Below are 21,323 nucleotides of genomic sequence, written 5' to 3' on the forward strand. Positions count from 1 at the left end.
GCCATGTTCACAAGTGCTGCCATCCTCCTCAGGAAGGATTTTTCAGATTTTCCTGCTCGCTGCCTGCTCACAGGATCACTTGCATCCCCTGCACATCCGTGCCTAGAGGGGCATGAGCAGCAGCGTGGTCGAGGTGCAGGAGACACTGCCTGCCTGCTTCCTTTTGGAGTAAGATGATCTCTGTTTATGTACTTCTATGTACGTGTACCCTAAGGGGGAAAAAAAAGCGACTCCTGTTTTTTCTGAACATGCACCTCCTCCTGAATTTATTTTGTAAGAGGAAGGATGGGGGAAGCTGTGGTCTCACATAGCATTAATAGAACCAATGCTGCAAAACTGGTACTTGGGATTTGGGAAAACCTGCCTTTTCAGTACAGGCTTTCTTAGAGCATTTGGAAATGCGCAGCTTTGTCCCTGCTCTGTGTGAATGAAGAGCGGTGGCGCTGCTTAGCGCCATGTTATTACCAGTTATTAACCAGGTCTCTTCTTTTACTGCAAACACAGATCTTGCTAGCAAACCAGAAGCTGTTGAAATGATTTTGGCTGCTGAAGTGGGCTCCTGCCATCCCATGCGCAGCAGCAGTTGTTGTGCTGTTTTGCTTTTGCTGTCATCTCTAATACACTGAGGAAAGCTTTAATGCAATCTCCTATCCTAGTGCAATTTGAGCTGTCCTTTCTCCTCCCATTTCCTGACTGCTCACAGAGCAATAAAACCAGATAGAAAGGTGGCTGGCTGTCTTTCTCAGTCAGCTGCTTTAAGGTTCATGTTCAAACATTGTTCCGTAACTTTTGCATTTTAAACACCTATGGATTTGTTTATAAACAGTGGCAAGATTGTGTGTTTATTTCTAAGCAGTGACCTCGTTCCTGTTCTGGCAAGTCAAGCAGTTATATTTATTGGGAGCTCGGCACAAAACCATTATGTAATTCTGATGTCAAGTCTTGTACACTTTTCAGTAAACTCTCTTGGAGAAGCATGGAGGTTTGCTTCATTTTGTTTTTAAAGTAGGATCTTCAGAAAAACAGTTCTTAACGGTGGGAAGCCAATGTAAAAATTTAAGATAATGAAATGGGGAAGAATGGCATAAAGACCATAGGGGAAAGCAGTGATGAAAGGAACTTGGAAGTGTTTACAAAAAGTACTAAGTCCTTTTTTCTTTGTTTTTTGTTTTAACAGGGCAGAGTTTAGGATATGGATTTGTTAACTACATTGATCCAAAGGATGCAGAGAAAGCCATTAACACTTTAAATGGACTCAGACTCCAGACCAAAACCATAAAGGTAAGATAATGCAGAAAGCCTCTTGCTCAATTTGGAAGAGGAGAAAGTAGTTGAAACAGTTTCTGGCAGTTTCATTACTACTTTAATCACCTATTGCAAAGGGCATTCAGCCACAGTCTCCTTGAAACAGCAGAAGACAAATCTCTCCTTCTCTAAAATTAAAACCCTTCTCTAAAACTGAAACTATTGTTAAGGTGGGGGAAGTAACAGAAAGCTCCTTAAAATGTTGCAGTAGGACTTCTATTTAGAATAAAATAGCCACAGTGATACAGTTATTCATAAACAGGTATAAAATACAGGACCATATATTCATAAATTACATGTTTTCCTGTGTTTTAATGGGAAGTACCTAGACGAGGAATCATTCTTCTGTGATACTCATGTCACTATCAGGATGAGGTATTGAAAGTACACTTCTCAAGTTAGAATGTTATTTAAAAAAAACTCCATTTCCCCATGCTTAGTTTGATTTATTCTTTTAAAAACTGGAGGGATTAGAGATCCCACTGAAGTCTCTCATTTCATTGTTGTAATAGACCATTAGTTATTCAACGACCTTTTTTAGTGGTCTCACAAGAAAAGCAAATTTCTACAGTCACGTTTGTTGCTGCATGGCTGATGAAGCTTTTTTTAAAGAAGCTTATAGACGGTTTCTACATTCTGAATTCTAAAAAATAGTACAGCTTAAGGAATGTAAATGAAAAAACTGAAGAGGAACAAACAGCAAATCTGACTCAAATTATGTGAAAAGGCTTCGATTATTTAAGATTGCTGGCCTTTGATGCTTCATTTTGTATTTCAAAGCAAAAAATGTTACAGAATATAAAAATAGAATTTTTGCTTTTGAAAGCATCTGTATAAAACTTGACATTTGTGTCTTGTCGAAGATACTGTGTCATCAGTACTTAGTTGTACTTACCTTTTTATTACTAAAGATTGTTGTTTTTTTTTTCCTGAAGGCAAAATTATTTGAATTCTCTTGCATCTCTAAGGACCATTTCAAGCAATTTTTTCCTGGTCCAACTAGGCAGGAGCAGAAAGTCTGAGCTGAGGGTTAGGAGTGGAACAGTTACAAGGACCACGTAAAAAGGGCTACTTCCAAGCATTCCTTACACCAAACAGGTTCATCCCATAGATGTGTATGTGGGCCATGCATCTAAATGCTCACAGTATGATTTTGTACAGTTAAATAGAGAAATTCAGAGGAACATGTACAGCAAAAGAAGCAGAATCTAATGTCTTATCTGCTGCTGCAGGTGGAAATACAGCACTTGGACTCGGCAGTTTCTGCTTATGGTTAAAAGTTGAGCAGTAAGTTGCTCTCCGGAGTATTTTTGTTGTCAGGAAAAAATACAGTATTTGGAAACTACTTGCCTATCTCTTAAATGCATTTTTAAAAATTCTCTAGAACTTTAAAAACCTAAATGAAGCGTTGCATTAAAAACTGATCTGTACTGTGAATAATATTCAGCATTAGCAAAAGTATATATAGTACAGCTGTTGTCCTGAATAAGTACCTGTGGTGTTCCACACCTATTTTCTTGACTTTTTTGAATCACAACAATGTTATTGTTGCTGTGACACTCCAGACTTACAGGACCTGTGGAAGCTTTAAAAAAAAATAAAAATCAAATCCTCCAAACCCCCCCCCCATTATTATTTTACATTTCTTTTTGCACTGAATTAAATAGCAAAATTAACTATTATGCCTTTTTTTTTTTACCTTTTGTAGTGAGTTTTTTGTTTTAGGCAGGAACTTACCATGCGAAGCATTTCATGCAGGATTTTTTTATTCACTTCAAATTTTATGAATACCAATAGTTTATTAGGTTAGGGTTTATTTCATGATTATTAATAGCTACTAGACTTTTATAGAACACATGACATTTTGTTGGGCTCTTGAAAGCTGTTAAAATTTAATAATAAGCAAAGAGATTAACCTAACCTACATGCACAGGAGCTGCATAATTTCCTCAGTGATTGGGAAGAACTGTGTAGACTTTAAGTATTTTCAAGTAAATATTAAGAGTCACCTAAAACCATGCCTAAAGGAGCCTTCTCTTCAAATAGCCAAGCTTTAAACACAGTGAGATCAAATCAGCAATTTCTAACTCAATTTTTAATTCCATTATTGCATGTGACTCTCTCACCTTACCCGACTGGGTTTTTGGTTAAATTTTATTGCCTTTTCATTTAAAAAAAAAAAAAAAAAAAACCTTCCTAAATTGGGTCTGCTTGCCTTGGTACTGTGTGGTAGGGAAGGAGGCTTTCCCCATGGTTGCACAAACCAAGCAGTGAATCATGTTTTTGCCGTTCCCGGCAGTGTCAGTGTTGCTGGAGGAGATGTCCCCGGTTCCCAAACTGTTGCGGAGCCGTGCTTGGCGCCGCCGCCTTCCCCGAGCTTGTCTGGTGCCCCCACACAGCCCTTACCAGCAGCTCGCTGTGATTCATTGCCCCGTTCTGAAGCATCCTAATTCCTGGAATTACTATATTTAATTATTAGAGCTGATTACTTTATTCTAGCTAGATGCCCTTTACAGTTATTAAAAATGCACTTCCATTGCATTAAAAAAGCCTCACAATGTATAGAAAGGGATTTGGTAGCATATAGTTCGTAGCCTACAAAAATACGTAATTAAACGCTAAAGTAATGTTGAACTGCAAAGTACCGAGCATTACTTTATGCTGTTTTCTTCACGAGCATGGCTTGGTTTTGTGCGCAGAACGAATCTAATGCCATGTTGATGGATAGATTGAGCCTTTGGCCTCTGCCTGTCTGCGGGTGCTCGGTAGCCACAGCCCTGCGGTAGCATTTCCTTGGCTGTGTTTTGTTTGGGAGCTGTTGGGATAGATAGCTCACAAAAAAGTTTTTTGAGGCCTTTTATAGACATAGATTGCTTCCACACCCCAAGGTCACCTTGGTGCTGCTGGCCAGCTCCCTCCCATCTCATTGTTCCAGCTGTCGTGGGCCCCTGCTCCTCGGCTGGACGTGAGCTGGCTCCAGGGTCTCATATCTGCACTTGGTTTTTTGACCCATAAAGCTTAATTCCTATCTATGGAAGAAAAAAAAATATTTTAAATAGCTCCAGGTTCTGCATGTGTCCCCAAATCCTGTCCTTTTTGCTTCTGTAACGTCTCGTGGCAGCCGAATGTTCCCTCCCGCTCCTGATGCCTTGCAAAGCAGCCATGCAGGCACCAGAGGAACTGCTTTATAGCAGGATCAGCAAAACAGCTAGGCACAGTCTGCTCTCAAATGTGCAGACTAAAATAACTGAAGAAATGTTCTTTTTGTTATTTCATTGTTACAATAAATAATCCCTTTCCACTGAAGCAGCTAAAATATTTATGTGCATTTTATTTAAGTCAATGATGCCCTTTCAAGTCAAAGTCGAGAGGTGACTATTTACAGAATATCCGTTTGGGGGAAAGCACTGAAGGAAGTGTTATGTGTTTGGTGGTAATAGGTTATACACGTTATGTTCCTCCTCAGCTGATCATAGTGCATATTTTATTTATGCCATTTCGTGGCATCCTCATCTTGTGAGGCAAAAAGGGCTTCACTGTATTTTTACAGCTAAAGCTTGACATAATTCTACAAAATAGTCTAGAAAGAGAGATGATACAGCATGTGTTGAAATAAATATATATTCCAGAAATTGAATCTATTTTTAGAAATTAAATTTGCCCATCCATAAAAGCATATGAAAGGTCACTGCTGCTGTTGAAGATTGCCTGGCAATTCAGTTGCATCAAGTATCTGAAAGAAAACAAGGTGTGTGATGCATGGGGCAGAGACTGCTTAAACTCTGCTGCTCTGCCCTGAAAAAAAATGCCCAGCATCTGAAAGGAGTGAAAGGAAATGTTCTGCAATTTACAGGTTGATTCAGGTGACCTGGCTTCACATTAGGGGACACTGGAACAAGGACAGAACAGAACTTTAAAAGCAAGTTTGAAATGAAACAACAGCAAATGACCACCTGAAATGTGGTTTTGTGTTCCCCTCTCCTTCTCTGTTGCCTGAGAAGTAAGTTGGTTCTGTTCTTCTCTTGCAGGAGCAGGTAGCATGCTGTGACAGCCACTAGAGCAGGAAAAAGCCTCTGATGAGGGCAGAAGGAATCTGGGTTCTGTGAGCCCTTGATTCCCTCTTCTTATCTCACAGGTTTGATGGATTTAGTAACAAACAAATAGGATCATTCCTCTACTGTCAGAGGCTGCTTCTGCTTCTTGGGTTATTTCTAATTTTCGGTTAAATGAATAACTGCTGTGGAATATAACTACTCTTCAATTGTTAGTTCAAATGTTTACTTGTACTCCATTCTCATATTTTCTGATCAATAGGACTGGATGGCACTAGTTTAAAATACAGTGAATAGTTCTCTGGGAGAAAACACTCCTTTATTTTCTGGAGATGAAGTAGCAACGGTACTACTTTCTATTTTGGTTGCTCTGGTATTTTTCTAAAGACCAAGTATTTCTACAAAATTCAGGCTCTAAATCTGTCCATGCTAGCTTTTGTGCTTGTCTGCAAAGCTACAGCCTATCCTGTCACTATAGGATAGCCAAATAACAGCTGCTGCAGATTTCCTCTGTCCTACAAAGCCATTTCTCAAAAGCTTGCCTCTCAGTCCCGATGAGATGAGGATGCTGAAGCAAAAGCAGGAGGAGGGAGAAGAGGAGGAAGGCTGCAGCAGCACACTGTGGGAAGAGGATCTGTACCCAGTCCCAAAGAGCTCAGGGCTTGCTGGGGAAAAACACCAGCCCTACAATCCAAGTTCTAGCCAGGAAAAGGTGGCTCGCTGGTAGTGAAAGCAGCAGAGTCTGAGTGTTGCACAGCCTCAGTGTGATGTTCTGCCTAAGATGTAATTCTGAGTTTTTTACCGATGTTCTCCCAAGCCTGCCTTCAGGAGCTTCTCCCATCAGGGTAATGGGGTGTACTGCCAGGCTGGGCGGAGAGGTCTGGGGATGCTCTGACACAGGGAGATGGGGTGAACAAAAGGAAGAGGAGGCACAGAGCAGGCATGCATACTTTGTGATGGAGCGGTGCGTGTGTGAAAGATGCAAGGAGGAGCTGAGTGTATGTGCTGGTGGAGTTACCCACATCTGCAGTTCCAGGGGGCAGCTCCTGCTGCACTCCTTCCTCCTGTGAAAACTCACATTGCAGGTGTGTTTGAGCTGCAGGTTTGGGATATGGTTTGGTAGCTCTTGTCGTCGAGGTAATGGCTTGTGTGGTAGTTCAGGATCTTTCATAAACAGGTGTCTGCTGTGACTGTGGCACCCTGGGATAAAGCCTTGGATAGGAGTCTTTAAGGATGCCACAGATCTGGAAACCCTTAAGTAAACTGATTTTTTGCTCTTCAGCGCTCTTTAAGAGCCTCTGTCTGTGTACTGTCTGCGTACCTGCTTGGACTTCAGTGCTGGTTAACAAATCCCTTTGCCTGTAGTGATGATGTGGCTCACAGGACCTTTCAGCAGAACATTTGAAGGTTCAAATCTGGTTCTGCTGCTTTCAGCAGGCACCAGAGAGTCTTTACCTGTTAGTTTTGGGCATCTGCGCTTAATCGAAATGTCTTTTTTTAAGTGCTTCACATTTGCCAATGAGCTTCCTTTTCATTCTACAGAGCCAGAACAATTATTTCTTAGCCCGGCTCTTGCTACAGCCAGAGGGCTTCTAGGTTGTTATCTATGGATGTCTCCCCTAAAACGATGGGACAGGCTGTTTTATCTTACCTGCAATCATAATTAGTCCCAGTACCATGGAGAGATTCAATGCTGCTTTAAAGTGCATTGTCACTCCCCTACTGTCCCCAGCCCTGGGCTTGGAGAAGAAGAATGTAGTGCCCTTGGGGATGTGAAGGTGTTCTAGACTTCCATCTTCAGCATGTGGAACAGAGGACTGTGTATGTTTTGTTTTGACCAAGTATGTGGCTTTCTAAGGAAGGGTTTCTGAATTTTTACACAGAATTAGAGCACAAATGAGGGCCTGGAAGAGGCTCTGAGGAAACTGCCTCTTCTAGCTGTAGTGCATTTTTACTGATCTGCTTGTATGTGGGGAAAAGTGGGATGGTGCTTACACATGTGAAGCTCTTTGCCCAGCTGTGCTCAAGCACTTGCAGTGTATACCAGTGAATAAGTAAGAGGCAGCTGGCACAGGTCAGTTTTGTCCCCATTTTGCGTGTTTGGACCTCGGACAGAAAAAACAGTGAAGTGACTCACCCAAAATCACGCAAGCAATCCTACATCTGAGCTTATCATGCAGACAAAGCAAAGTCTTCCAAAATTACTTTTAAGGTCACAGTGAAGCTTAGTATTTTTGAACGTGTTACACAAGGATTTTCTGAAAGATGCCCAGGGCATTGCTTAACAGCGACTGCACCTCATGTGGTGGCAGCTGGTGACATGTCCTGGGGACTGCAGGAACTGTCGGCTGCTGGCCCAGTGGCTGGGGATGCCCATGCTGCTGTGCTGCACTCAATTAAAGGCTCCTGTCTAGTCGCGCATTCCCCAGGTGAGCAATGCTAGGTGCCGAGTGAGAGGCGTATATCATCTTGGAAAAGTTTTCAGAAAGACACAAGCTGTTAGGTGGCTTATCAGGAGATGTTTTGGCCAGGGCAGGGTGGCTCTGCTCACAGAGGCATTGCTCCAGGCAAAGATTATGCCTGACCTCTCTGGAGCAGGCAGCAACTGAGACATTGTTTTGGCTTACTTTAAATAAATAAATAAACTTCTAGAAGACCCCTGAAAATGGGTTTAACATCTTAGAAGTCCAGGATTAATGTGTGAGATGAAGGCATCTTAGAGAAGCAGTGAAATGGTTAAGAGTGTCAGTGTTGAAGTTGTGGCCGATAACATCCAGAACCTTGTCTTGTAAGACAAATGGGATGCATTCATGCCTCTAGGTGCCTTTGTGGTCTCTCTGACTTGGAAAGACCAGACTGCATCAATTTATGTTCTGAAAAGTCTTGAGGTTAAAAATTTTTCAAGAAGTTTTCTGCATTGGAAAAATGAGTAGGAAATCAATAGGGAAGATAATTGCTTTAACTGGGTGATTTTTCTGTGTTCATGAACAAAAATAATTGTTCATTACCATGGAAAATCTGAAACTCTGGACCCTACATATTCTCTGGTAGTGTGTGGTGAGAGCAGTAGCAGCGCAGCCTCTTGAGGGAGGGCTACTCATACTTTGGAGAAGCGCTTACACAGGCTGATGTTCAATGTCACATGAGAAATAGCCTTGCTAGCATGTTTTCCCGAATTACTGACCTCTAATGTTAGTTGCTATAAATATTTATATATATACAGTAAGCCATAATAAACTATTTAATAAAAAATAATTCATGAAATGAATTAGAAAATATTAAAATATCTTCCCTGAGAAGGACTAAACTTATTATGTGAAATGAAATATTGTTAGACCTCCAATGGGCATGCAAGTGGACAAACACTTCAGTGCTGAAAAATGCATAAGTCAAATGACAGCTTGGCATACTCTAGCTCATCTATTTGAATTTCTTCTAGTGGCTGGGATTTCCGTATTCTTTTTGTTTTCAACAAGCAGTTTCATTATACAGCACTAACACTGCTGTGAGCAAAAAAAAAAAAAAAAATTGTTCTTAACTGTGAATATAAAGAATTAATGCAGTATCCTTCCTGAGTGCTTCATAGTTCAGTGATAAAATGGGAGCCGGTGTTGGCTCCCATTTTAACTTTCACAGTGCAAGTTGCTTCTGGTCAGGTGGAGGGTCAGGATGGATGTTTTCTTCCTTTGATAGTTAATACATGGGAAGACATCCCATCCTTAGTACTAACTGAATAATAGCTTGAAAGCAGGATGGCATGGTCTAACCAATCGATTTGTCATTGGCTGACCTGTGAAAGAAGATGAAAAAGATTCAAAAGGAGATAAATAATTGACACGACTAGCCTTGTGTCCATTCAGCTCACAACCTTTTCTCCTTGATATTAAAGACAGCTGAGTTGCTTTTGGCAGCTTCTTTCTTTGGCCCAGGCTCCTCTGCAACCTGAATATTTGATTTCAGGAGGAAATAAAAATTAGATCTGAGCGGTGATGCATGTTTACATGTGCTGTGAGTAGATGAATTTGAGACCGTGCAGACTCCTTCTGCTTCGTATCTGTATGGCCCACAAGAACAGAGCAGGGCTTTTTTACTTTCTTGTATAAAAGTGTGTGTGTATATCTATATATAAAATGTCAGGCACTCAGTGCTCTGGGAAGTGGTGTTTTTTGCATATCCCAGTACTTTTCATCTTCCCTGTAATGTGGCATTTGGTTAATGAATGTGCCAGAGTGAGAAAACCCAAAGGAAACCCCTGGCTGTTTTCCCAGGAACTTTATTAATTTTGCAGCTCTCAGTTTTGAGGAATAGGTAAGGTCCCTACCTTCACTCCAGAGAGGCTCTTAAGTGTTTTTTAAACTCTTATTCCTGAAATAGGTTAAGCTGTAGGTGTCTGAGCCCTGGTAGCGCCCTCTCAGTGTAAGGCGCTTGCACAGCATGGGGACATTGTGGAAATGCACACACTCCAGGGTGGTTTTGGCTGCGTGAAATGGGTGGCACCTCCCTGGCCTCAGGAGATAGGATTCAGTCCTGACGTGCTCTTAATGTGGGGCTGATCGTGATCATACCAGGCCTGGCTGGTGCTGTGAGGTGATGCTTGAACTGCCCAGGCCGCATGCAGCCCTCACACTTGGCGGCCATGTTGTTCCTCACTTCTGGGTGATTTCAGCTGGGCTTGCTGGTCTTCCAGAGCCTGCTCAAAATCATGTAACTTTTCAACCAAGCACAGCAATGCAGTGATGTTAGGTACGGTATCTGTAGATGAAACCCCTGGTTTTGTGTCCCCAAGCACCTGACTCGGTTCATTAGCTAGAAGCCAAGTGGTGCCACCTGAGCTCTGGCCCTGGTGCCTCAGAGAGATGCTTGGGGCCTGTGAGTGCTGTGGATGCTGCAGCTCATGGGGAGCTTGTGGGCTGTGTGGCCCCAAGTCACTGCGGCACAGGACAGTTCCACACCATCCGTTTCCCTTTCATTGCTTGTCTGCTGCTGGATGCTTCCCTGCTCGTTAGGCCTGCCTGTGCCTGTGTGCTTCGCCTGAGCCTGCCTCAGTTGATGCAAATGTTTTAGTTAACCTCCTTTTGCACATCTCTTCCCCTAAATCTTTCCACCTCCTCTCTTTAGCTTTCTCTTGAAATGTTAGTTTTAAAAGGTTATGTACAAGCACGTAAGTTAAAAAGAAGTTGCCAAAAACATTAAAATCTAAAATCTTTAGAGTTTGTCTGCTATTATGCGCAGAAGATTGTAGAAGCAAATATTAGTCATTCACATCATTTTCTGTGTTGAGTCAACATCTATTTTTAGGTGTGGAGCACATAAAGACAACTCTTTGACACATAAAACACAAAGACATCCATTTGACATCATTTGTGTTTGGGCTAAGGCTGGGGAAGAGGGGAATACAATTGCCGAAAACGTTATTTTTATGACAAGACCCCCCTATTTCTTCCAAGAGGCATTTTAAGACATGATACAGTAACATACCAATCTGTTTATATTTAAATAAATCAGGATGAAGTGCAAAATATTCAGGTTTAGATCTGATGCTATTTCAGATGTGCTGAGAAGTAATTCTTCGTGATCTGTGCTGAATACTTGCAATTAGGCCTTATCTGGGAAGTATTTTTGTTAAATTTGTGTTATTCTAAGTGAATATATTAATAGTGCAGAAGGCTTTTTATGCATATATTGTAATTATAGATCTGATTTTTCTTTTAGGTCTGGGTTTATATTTTCATAGGTAGAAGAGCAGTTAAAGATTTGATTTAATAATTTCTTGACAGCATGCATGAAATGCCTCAGCTTGCTTTTCTTGTTTATTTGGTCATAATATTTTATGATCTGGTTTTGGGCTTACAGTGCAAGGGAACTTCTTGTGATAAATTGCAGATGCGACAATGAGTGTCAGTATACAGTTCCCTGAGCAGATGTTCATTTAGTGTAATTTCACCAGTGCTTTGCTGTTCATCCAGAACAGATCTTGCCAGCTCAGGATGAAAACACAGAGATGGCACAAAAGATCACTCTGCAAATAATCTGATCTGTTTCAGACTTGTGAAGAAAAGCATCCTGGAACTTTAGAATGCAACGTATATTCTAAGGTTATTACATGTTAGATACAGTAAATCATCCATACACCCACAACCCATAGGGGTAAATTTACAAAGCCGTGCGTAGGAAGTCACACACTAATCTACCTCTGAACAATAGTTATTTTGTGCCTGCACTTAAAGAACCCTTGCATTTGTTTTCAAGGTCTCTCTTGCGTCTCTCTTGCTTTTCCTTTGTTCTTCTAACCTTTCCTGGTTCTCCTGGTTTTGTCGAACAGGTAGTATCTGAACTCCAGGGTTATTCAAGCAACTGAACTCTAATGTTTCTTTCTTGTGGAAAAAGAAAACAATCTGTCCATTTAAAATGTAAAGGGCAGCTCTGCTTACTAATATGCATTTCCTTTTCTTAAATCCATAGGTGTCATATGCCCGTCCAAGTTCAGCATCAATCAGAGATGCAAACTTGTATGTCAGCGGCCTTCCGAAAACAATGACCCAGAAAGAATTAGAGCAGTTATTCTCACAATATGGACGCATCATCACCTCACGGATTCTGGTTGATCAAGTCACAGGTTAAAATAAATCTTTCCTAGATGCCTCTGTGTTTCTGGAAATAGCAGAATTATAAATGCTTGCTGGCAGTTGGGTTTTAAGACAGTGTGATTTTTTTTTTTTAATGTAAAATGCATGCCCAGTTCTCTATAGGTATAACTGCTTGGGGTTGTACCTGCTTTTTTTTAATGAGGGATTGCAAAATGCAGAATGTCACTTTTCTTAAAACGATTGTGTATATGGTAGGGTCTGATTATGGAGAACACAGCTGGGGAATAGCATTTTTCTTTATTATAGGACTTCTCTGAATTTGCAAGCTGTGTGTTCTCTAAGTCAAACCAACATTGTTTCATCGTTACATAGATGAAGCTGTTCCTACATATATTCATTCATTTGTTCACATGTGCTTACTTCCCAGGTGTTTCTCGAGGTGTGGGATTTATCCGTTTTGATAAGAGAATAGAGGCAGAAGAAGCCATAAAGGGACTAAATGGCCAGAAGCCTAGTGGTGCTACAGAACCAATTACTGTGAAGTTTGCCAATAATCCCAGCCAGAAAACAAGCCAGGCACTCCTTTCACAGCTGTATCAGTCTCCCAACAGACGCTACCCTGGACCACTTCACCACCAGGCTCAGAGATTCAGGTAATTACCTGGAAGAGAACTGAAGTTCTACCAGTGATGACGATGTGGGGCAGGTGCTGCACAGGAAAATACTTTTTAGTTGTGTAGGCTGACCTGATTTTCTTTGTAAAATTAAATATTCTTTCCTGGAGAATGAGGAGGAAAATCTGCTGACAGCAGTAGTCATGTTGTATTTACTAAAACAGATGAAGTACTGTACAATCGGATCTCTTGAAGCCTCATAGAAAAAGGGAGGACAGAATAGAGTTACACTGATAATCAAATGAGCAGTGACTACTCTGTTCTTCCCAATTTTTTTGGTAATGCTTTTATTTTCTGCTATGTTATTACAGTTTTGATGCAGCCTAGACTTTGATGTTAATGACAGTGGATTCGTAGCAGGAAAAAAGCTGAGTGTGTTCCAGTCAGCAGCAGTATCATTAAATTTATTAGCCTGAGATCTGCTCTTACTATAAAGAGACCTTGTATTAGTGTTTGGTATGATCCCTCAGATGCTTTTGGGAGGTGTTTTGTTACACATTCTGAATATACCATTTCAATCTGATCCATAAACTAGTGTTTGCAATACATTGTGTCCTTGTTAGCTTTATAATAACTTCCAGGCAACCTAGCGTTCAATTAAAGGTCTCTTTAAAATGTGTATACTTGCATAACTGAGTTGTATACTGGCTTTACAGAATTATTAAACAGTGATTCTAGTTTTTTGGTGACAAAGTGCTAATGAATTAAATAAGATCATAGCAAAAAGTCAATCATCTGACTGATATAAAAGCAAATACAAATTTAGTACACCTTTGGCATGCAGCTGTGTCCCTTGAGGTTATCTCTTTTTATCAGTCCATCAGTAAAAGGATTTATTTAGTGTACTGCCATGGAAAGCAGTTGATTAGTCATTTTGCGAAACTTGGTGGTCATTTAGATCGATGTATTGCTAAGGATAATTACTGAATGCATCCTAGTGGTGAGCATGTATTATGTTAAAGTAGTTGAAAGTCGGGAAATTTTCTAGCTCCATCAGTTTTGGACTGTAGCGCTTTATTTCAAAGTTAACTGTAAGTATGAGGCAAACAACTGAATTATTTGCAAAAATTTCATAATGCTGTCTTAAAAGATAAACCAAACGTGAATCTTTTTAAAAGTAAAAACAAACCATGAAAATTAAGGCTTTATTTAAGACTTCATATAAATGAAAATTACTTGAAATGCTGTGGTGGAAATTTAAGCACAATCTCAAGCTTAACAAAGCAGGCCGCAAGTTGTTAGACTCCTTAGATGTGTGGGAAACTTGTTGAACATTTCTTCTTTGAAAATGGAACGCTATTAATAATAGTTCCATTGAGCGATCTTGCCATCTGTGAGACATTAACCCAAAGACCCTCCTTCTCTTTTCAGGCTGGACAATTTGCTTAATATGGCCTATGGCGTAAAGAGGTAATTAGAATTCCACAGATTGCCAGATGTCCGTGTTGGCACAGATTGGTGCTACAATTTTTTTTAATTCACTAACTTTATTTTTTTTTAATTCCTTTTCTTCCACCAGCATGTCAGATTCTTTTTAAGTTTGGACTTCAGTTGGTTTTGTTACTTTAAAGGCCACACACACATTCTGTGGGTTTTTCAACTTTTTTTTATTTACAGGTGGGGCTCTCAAATGGTTTAGGTGCAACAGCTACAAGCATTCAAACTCCAGTTGTCGTGCCACATGGCACTTTGTCCAGAAACAGAACTATTAACTTAAGTTGTATGTTATTAGATCAGATATTAGTTAAAAACTTAACTGGACAACAGCAGCGTAATTCTTCTTTCAGCTGTTAAGACCTTCATTCTGTTACATCTGGCTTCACAACTTTGACTTAAAAATATAGCTGTGTGCACCTTAATCAGCCCTAAGTTTCTTTTGTTACAGGTTTAATGCTTTGTTGACATTTTCTTGGTGCTTGGGATTTATTTTTTGTTTGAAATAGCAATGTGTGTTTGTGTATGTACTTGTATGTGTGAATGTTCAGCTGATTTATAAATGTTTATGCTGTTTCATCAGTACGTTCAATGTTTGATAGCTAAAATGACGTATTGTTAGTGCTTCTTCTGATGGCACACATCAACGCAAGCCAACCTTACAGCACAATACAGGCAGGCTTACTCCTGATGTAAGATGTCCAGCCATCCCCACAGTTAAGATGAGAAAACACTTAATCTTCTGAAATGGTCTACTCACCACAGTTGAAAATTGTTTGAGCTTTTTTTAACAAAGCTCATCCTGTAAATGGTACGGTAAGTATATCTTTAGCCAATAGTGGACTGTAATGTACATTTTAACTACTGCTGTGGTAGCTGCCGTACAAATAAATTGCAGATCTTAAGACTACTTATGAAACCGAAGGCAATGGTCAAGACAGAGGTGGTATACCTTCTCTAAAGCACTCGTTGTGTTTCATTTGCAATATACTTAGTGGTGATGGTAATTTCTGAGTCACTGTATCACCCGAATTCATCACATTCTGCTCCTCCTGTGTTCTGCCCTCCAACTTGTTTCTTGATATATGCCAAAAACATTGCAAAACTTAGCATCAAGTATCTGTCAGGTGCAAGAAGCTCTCAGAAAGGTGGTGGTGTTCAGGGAGTTGTCCTTGGCTTTTAATTTCTTCCCCAGAATTGTGCTGGCATGTTGTGTAGGACAAACAGTGCTTGGTCCTAACCGTCAGACTTTTGAGTTTAGAATTTTTATCACCTGCAGAGGAAAAGAAAGTGACTTACCTGCCTTTTTAGGCTGTCTGCCTTAGTGTTTTGATTCTGCAGTGTTAGTCTTGAATCACAACAGCTTTTTGTTTGTTTGTTTTTTGAACAGTTATTGTTTAGGCATCTTAAATTAGCTTTTTACTCCTCCCAGCAAATCTTAAACTTTGATAGCAAACTCACATTACAGGCGTAGGGTCACTAGAAAAATACTGTATTGATCAAAACTTTGGAAGCTGCTTCTAAAATACCTGTAGTGTATTGTTTTTGGGTTGGTGGTTAGTCTTCCTTCCTCATGTTATGTGGGGAAATACAGATAGAAAATGAGCTGTGCAGGTGTGGGATGAAGGTTTTATTGATCAGTAATTTCAGATCATGTGCATAAGTCAGTGCTACTGCTTAGCAGTAGCTTTTGTTGTATTTGTCAGTAAACTACTAGTTTCATGCATATGTTTTTGCATTTATAGTAGCTCCTGTGCTCATGGTATGTAGGTAGTTGAAAGCTGCGTATCTCCAAAAGGTTTCCAGGGAAAAGCTGCTCTTCAATGAACTGTATGAAACTTTAACCCTTTGTATCAGTGCAGCATTTATTGAAAAACAAAGCTATAAAATACCACTTGATATGCACAGCTTTGAGCATTGTACAGATTTTCCTAATACTACTTATAGGAAATGTATGTATTAGTGCTGTACTTCATGTTAAGTTTCAACATTGGAGAAAACGAGTGTTTGCTGGCTTACACATGGTACTAGCACAGTTGGCACTTGGCAGCAATGGGATTGAAGTCCTATCTTCCAAATTTCAAAGGAATGTGAAGCTGTTGGCTTGTACAAGCTCTCAGTCTTAGCTGCCCTATTTACAGTTCCATGCTGGTGTGTTTTGGAAGGAGCAGAATAAATTAGCCCTGTCCAGCCACCTCTGTTTTCAGAGCTGCAGAAATGCCGTAGGTTAGCAGAGCAATGCTGAACAATTATGTTTTTCCCCCACATACTAGGAACTAAAGAATGTTGAGAGTAGGAATTGTGAAAGTGAACTTCAGTAGGAAGATTATCATATATTCTTAAAATCTTTTTGCAAACCTCTATGTATGTCTGAGGATCCAATGCTGTTAGCATTCACAAACTGTTTATCGTGTAGCTACACTCCAGTGATATTTCTTAGCTCGAGATGGATGTTCCAAGTATCATCTGATAGCACTTTATATGTATATTTGAGGAAAGGAGTCCAAAGAAGCAGCCATCAAGTGTGTAGTTTCTTTTATGGTTATTTAATATACACTAATATTGTGCAGAATACTGTGTGGAAACACAAGAAGTATAAAAGGAGAAGCTTTGGAATGCATAAGAGCTGTCTTCTCTTAGCTACACTGTGGATTTCCTCCCTCTATTCCCTCAGTCATCACTCAGAAGATCCAGAGGAATTATTATTCAATTCTGGTATTAAAACTCATCAGACTGAAGGTACATGTGAAACTGGATTTTTATTAAGACTTTTCCTCTGCGCAGTTGTTATTTTAGAACATATCCCAAAGTGTAGCTTCAGAAATCATGTCATATTTTTTTCAAACTGATGAAAGGAAAATTATGTTGATCCTGAGGGCTGATACTGCTTAACATCTTCATTAATAACCTGAGTCACGGGCTGCAGTGCGCCCTCCTTGCGTTAATGGATGACACTGATGTGGGGGAGTAGGGGCACTCTGCACACTCTGCATGCTGTTGGCCATGGCTGCTTTTGGGGTGACCTTGACAAGCCAGAAACAAACCTGGCAAAGTTCAGGAAGGGTAAATGTAGAGTGTAGCCGCTGACTGCTGTCTTGAATTACCTACAAGGGCGTTAGAAGAAGAAGAAGCCAAGCTGTTCTCCGAGGTCAACTGCAAAAGGACAAGAGCCAACAGTAACAGGCTGCAGTGGGGGAAATTCAGCCAAATGTAAGAGAAAAGTCACTGACAGTGAGGATGGTCAAACCCTGGAGCAGGTGGCCCCAGGAGTGGAGTCCCATCCTTGGAGACTTCAAAAACTTCCCTGTGCAAAGCCCTGAGCAGCCAACTTCACTTCTGCTTGAAATGAGGCTATCTGGAGCTCGACTAAATGACCTCCACAGGTCCTGCCCAGCCAATGCTATTCCATGTTTATAAACACACTACCTGGCTTCAGCTTTCTAATTCAGGCATTCAAATAAACAAAACAGACCCCTCAAGACTTGGGGAGAAGTTAGGGTTCTGTCAGATTTCTAGGAGCTTATCTCTACGTTCACTACCTGAAGAGTCATGGACATGGGAGTCTCGCGGTATGAAGGTATTAGTTGACATATGCTCACTAATTATATCTACACACTGTTTACTTACTCTACGACTGCTGCATAAATCTGTAATATATTTGGCTGGCTTTAGGACTTTTTTTATTAACTAGATTTTTTTCTCACTGAATGTCAATTAAGGACTATTAGGAGGAGAATTAAAACCTACCACTTAGATCTCTCTGGTAGTATCTTCAGCTAAAAGAGGCTACTGTTTCACCTGAATCCTGACAATGGCATTTCATGGTAATATTTAAAATAAACTTTGAAGGTTTTTTTTTCCCACAGCACACTTTTGAAAAGTAAGGCATTAGTTTCCATTGCTCTGAAACAATATTTTGTAGTGGAAATACATGGCAAATTCCTATAGGCCTTTTTTCAATGAACTCGTATATGCTGCCATAAACACAGGCTCTTTTTTTTTTAACTTAAATGCTGAAGGATACTCTATTAGATATTTGTATGCCTTTAAATAGGGCTTATTCTTGAAGGGAAATGCATTTATGCACAGATTTGGTCTTCTATATGTAGTGTAGCTCCCTTCCACTCCAGTAAGAGTTAGAGACCAAGGTGGCTAGGTAGGACTGAGAACCTAAATTAACACTGGCTTGATTATTTTTGAAATCTTGGTTCCATGTAGCTTGTGCCAAGAGATATATTTAGAATAGACCCCTCTTTTTACTTGGTAGGTTTTCTCCGATCACAATTGATGGTATGACGAGCCTTGTTGGAATGAATATCCCCGGTCACACTGGGACTGGATGGTGCATCTTCGTCTACAACTTGTCTCCCGACTCAGATGAGAGCGTGCTGTGGCAGCTGTTCGGTCCCTTCGGAGCGGTCAATAATGTCAAGGTGATCCGCGACTTCAACACCAACAAGTGCAAGGGATTTGGCTTTGTCACCATGACCAACTACGACGAAGCTGCCATGGCGATTGCCAGCCTTAATGGATACCGTTTAGGAGACAGAGTATTGCAAGTTTCCTTTAAAACCAATAAAACCCACAAATCCTGAATTTCATATCCTTACTTACTAAAATATATATATATAAATATATATACGAACAAAACAAAACAAAAAAAAAACTCTTCAAGGCTTATATTCAACCATGGACTTTATAAGCCAGTGTTGCCTAAGTATTAAAACATTGGATATCCTGTGAGGAACAGGAAAGGATTTTATAATGCTTAGAAAAAAAAAAAAAACCTTTGATGCATTGAATGTTCTTTCATAGCTGTCGTTGTTGAATATAATATACATAGATAACAATGTGCAGGGATTTTTACCCGGCCAGCTAGTTTTACTACCTTCCTTGAAGGTGGGTCTTTTTAAGATGACCATTCACTCATTTGAAAAAATAAGAAAACAAAAAACAATTTTTACAAGCTAATGGGATTAAAAGCGAGAAAAACTTTTTCTTTTCTTTTCTTCTTTTCAAAACATTGATCCAATCAGATTGGTAAACCCCCCACATAAAAATTAAAGAGGAACAATAAAAATTGCAAAAAAGAACATAATTTTGCAACTTTTTTTATTTTTCCTTTTTTCTTTTATATCATGTGAACTAAACAGTCTTCTGTTAAGGGAATGGGGTAAAGGGGGATACCTGATGACATAACAATTTAAATAACATTAACAATGTTGCCAAAGAGGTGGTCTCTTTGCTGAAAATGGGTTTCAAGAAAAATCTATTTTTATAAAATATAAAGAATTTTTACAAGAGAATCTGGATTTGAGAAAAAATATTTTGACTGGCTAATTTAGGGGAAATTGACAACTTTGTCATGTTCATACTGCACTGGTAACTTTTTAGAGATCAAGATGTGTGTTTTAAACTGGATTAGTAGATTGTTTTTTGAAGGATGGGCTACAAACAGATGATCTTCGTATCTTTTCATAGCATGTAATAAAAAATATTAAATACAGTACGGGAGAGTGTTCTTCCCAGGCACGCAGTTACCCACAGTCAAAACCCAAAAGCAAGGAGATGAGTTGCAAGACGGTTTTTCTTTAAGTCATCAGTATGGGATATCAGCAGAACAAAAGTTTAAAAAAAAAAAAAAATTAATTTTGATCAAAAACTTCCTTGGTTTGAGCAGTAGGTGCTACGAAATTATTTACATATCTTAGTATCATAGTTAAATGTAATGTGTTTAGAAAGAATACATTTGCTTTAAATTTGTTAAGAATTTTCAAATTCACTTTATAGCCCATGCTAATATAATTGGGCTGTGTTGGCACATTTGGAACACTGTTTATGTTGCTTGAAACACTTATTTATTTAATTGCCGATGTGATGCATATGGCCAAAATCAAATATAGCTAGTTTGGCTAGTCTACTTATTTGTTTACTTAAACTATGGGAAGAAGCATATTATTGTGTCATTTTGTTGTGTGTGTATGTGTATATATAATATAAATATATATATATATAAAGTTATTTTTTCTTTTGGTTAATTTATTATAAGTTGTAACACTTTGCTAGTTTTGTTTGTATATGTCTTAAAATGTTTTCTTATGATACTTAAGTGACAGAGGTATCAAGGTAACTTGTGTAGAAATATTGTTTGATATATTGTCATGTTTGTTGTGAATATTTTTTCTTACTGCACAGTAGAAAAGAAAACAACTGGGTCTTTATTTTAATGTAATTCAGATTGGGGAAAACAGAGCTAAGGGAACAAAATGACTGAGGGGGGTGCTCTCCCATGTCCAGTGCACTGATCATTTTAGTATGTTTGTGCTTTGTACGGTTATATATTTAAAACAAAAAAGGGTCATGCTCTTCCCTGAGTACTAGAAACAGTTACTCGCTATGCATAATCTAGTTGATAGTTAAATTTGCTATTGCTTTTCTTGTCTTGTTATATAAAATCTTTTCAATACAAGTTTAGTCTTAATGGTAATAAAACGTTATGGTTATTTATAACTTGTGCTTATTTTGTGCATTTTTTCCATGCTATACCCACTAACTGCATGTAGACTAAGTATTGTTTTTTCACACTGAAGAGGCAAACTTTTGTAGTAGACAAATAACTAAAGCAAAGGCTGCATCATAATTTTATCAGTTTTTTACTTTAACAATGTTAGATTTTAGTTTAAAGGAACACTCATTCAATGTTCAGGGAAACCTTTATACATCATCTGCTATGAATGAGCGCAGTTTGCTGGGAAAGTTTTGATGCATTTGCTAAGCATTAGTGGGGAAGGCATGTCAGAATCTTTTCTCTACGATGTGTTTTACTATCTGAATAATAATAATAATTTAAAAAATCTTTCTTAGGACCAGGCAGTTGTATACTTTAGTTATAATGAATGACTTCATGTTATAACCTTGCTAGTTTAGATCATTTCTGAGGGAAAGTATTGTAAATGTTTTTTTCATAACCTTGTTGTGTTTGAATTATTTGTACTTTAATTGTCCAGACAATAAATGAAAGTGTGTAGAATGGCTATGGACTTTCCACCTTTTTAACCGTGTTCAGCTGTCTTAGTGATCCCAGCCACACCTCAAAGGAGGGAGATGTTAGTATGATTTCAGAAGCAAGGTCTTGGAGACAAATGTCTTAGTCAGACCAGACTAAGCATGTTCATTATTTGTGGTTTTTCCTTCTGAAGGATAGAAAGAATCTGCCATTTAAGGTACCATTTAAGACACCAAATACCAAATTGTAACTGTGAGTAAAATAC

At 39.2% G+C, this 21,323-nt stretch overlaps 1 protein-coding gene across 6 annotated transcripts in view; it reads left to right on the forward strand.

Annotated features, from left to right (window-relative positions):
- Nucleotides 1-21,086, forward strand: part of ELAVL4 (ELAV like RNA binding protein 4) — a 79,120-nt gene extending 58,034 nt beyond the window's left edge. For all 6 annotated transcript variants that reach the window (XM_084527453.1, XM_084527450.1, XM_084527449.1 and 3 more), the window contains exons 3-7: nt 1,178-1,281; nt 11,820-11,973; nt 12,372-12,597; nt 13,990-14,028; nt 18,320-21,086. In XM_084527453.1, the coding sequence (XP_084383579.1) occupies nt 1,178-1,281; nt 11,820-11,973; nt 12,372-12,597; nt 13,990-14,028; nt 18,320-18,647 (851 nt within the window). In that variant the 3' untranslated portion in view covers nt 18,648-21,086. The remainder of the gene's footprint in view (nt 1-1,177; nt 1,282-11,819; nt 11,974-12,371; nt 12,598-13,989; nt 14,029-18,319) is intronic.
- The last annotated feature ends 237 nt before the right edge of the window (nt 21,087-21,323 follow it).

This window comes from Aythya ferina (genome assembly GCF_964211825.1).
Source record: "Aythya ferina genome assembly, chromosome: 8".
Lineage (NCBI taxonomy): Eukaryota > Metazoa > Chordata > Aves > Anseriformes > Anatidae > Aythya > Aythya ferina.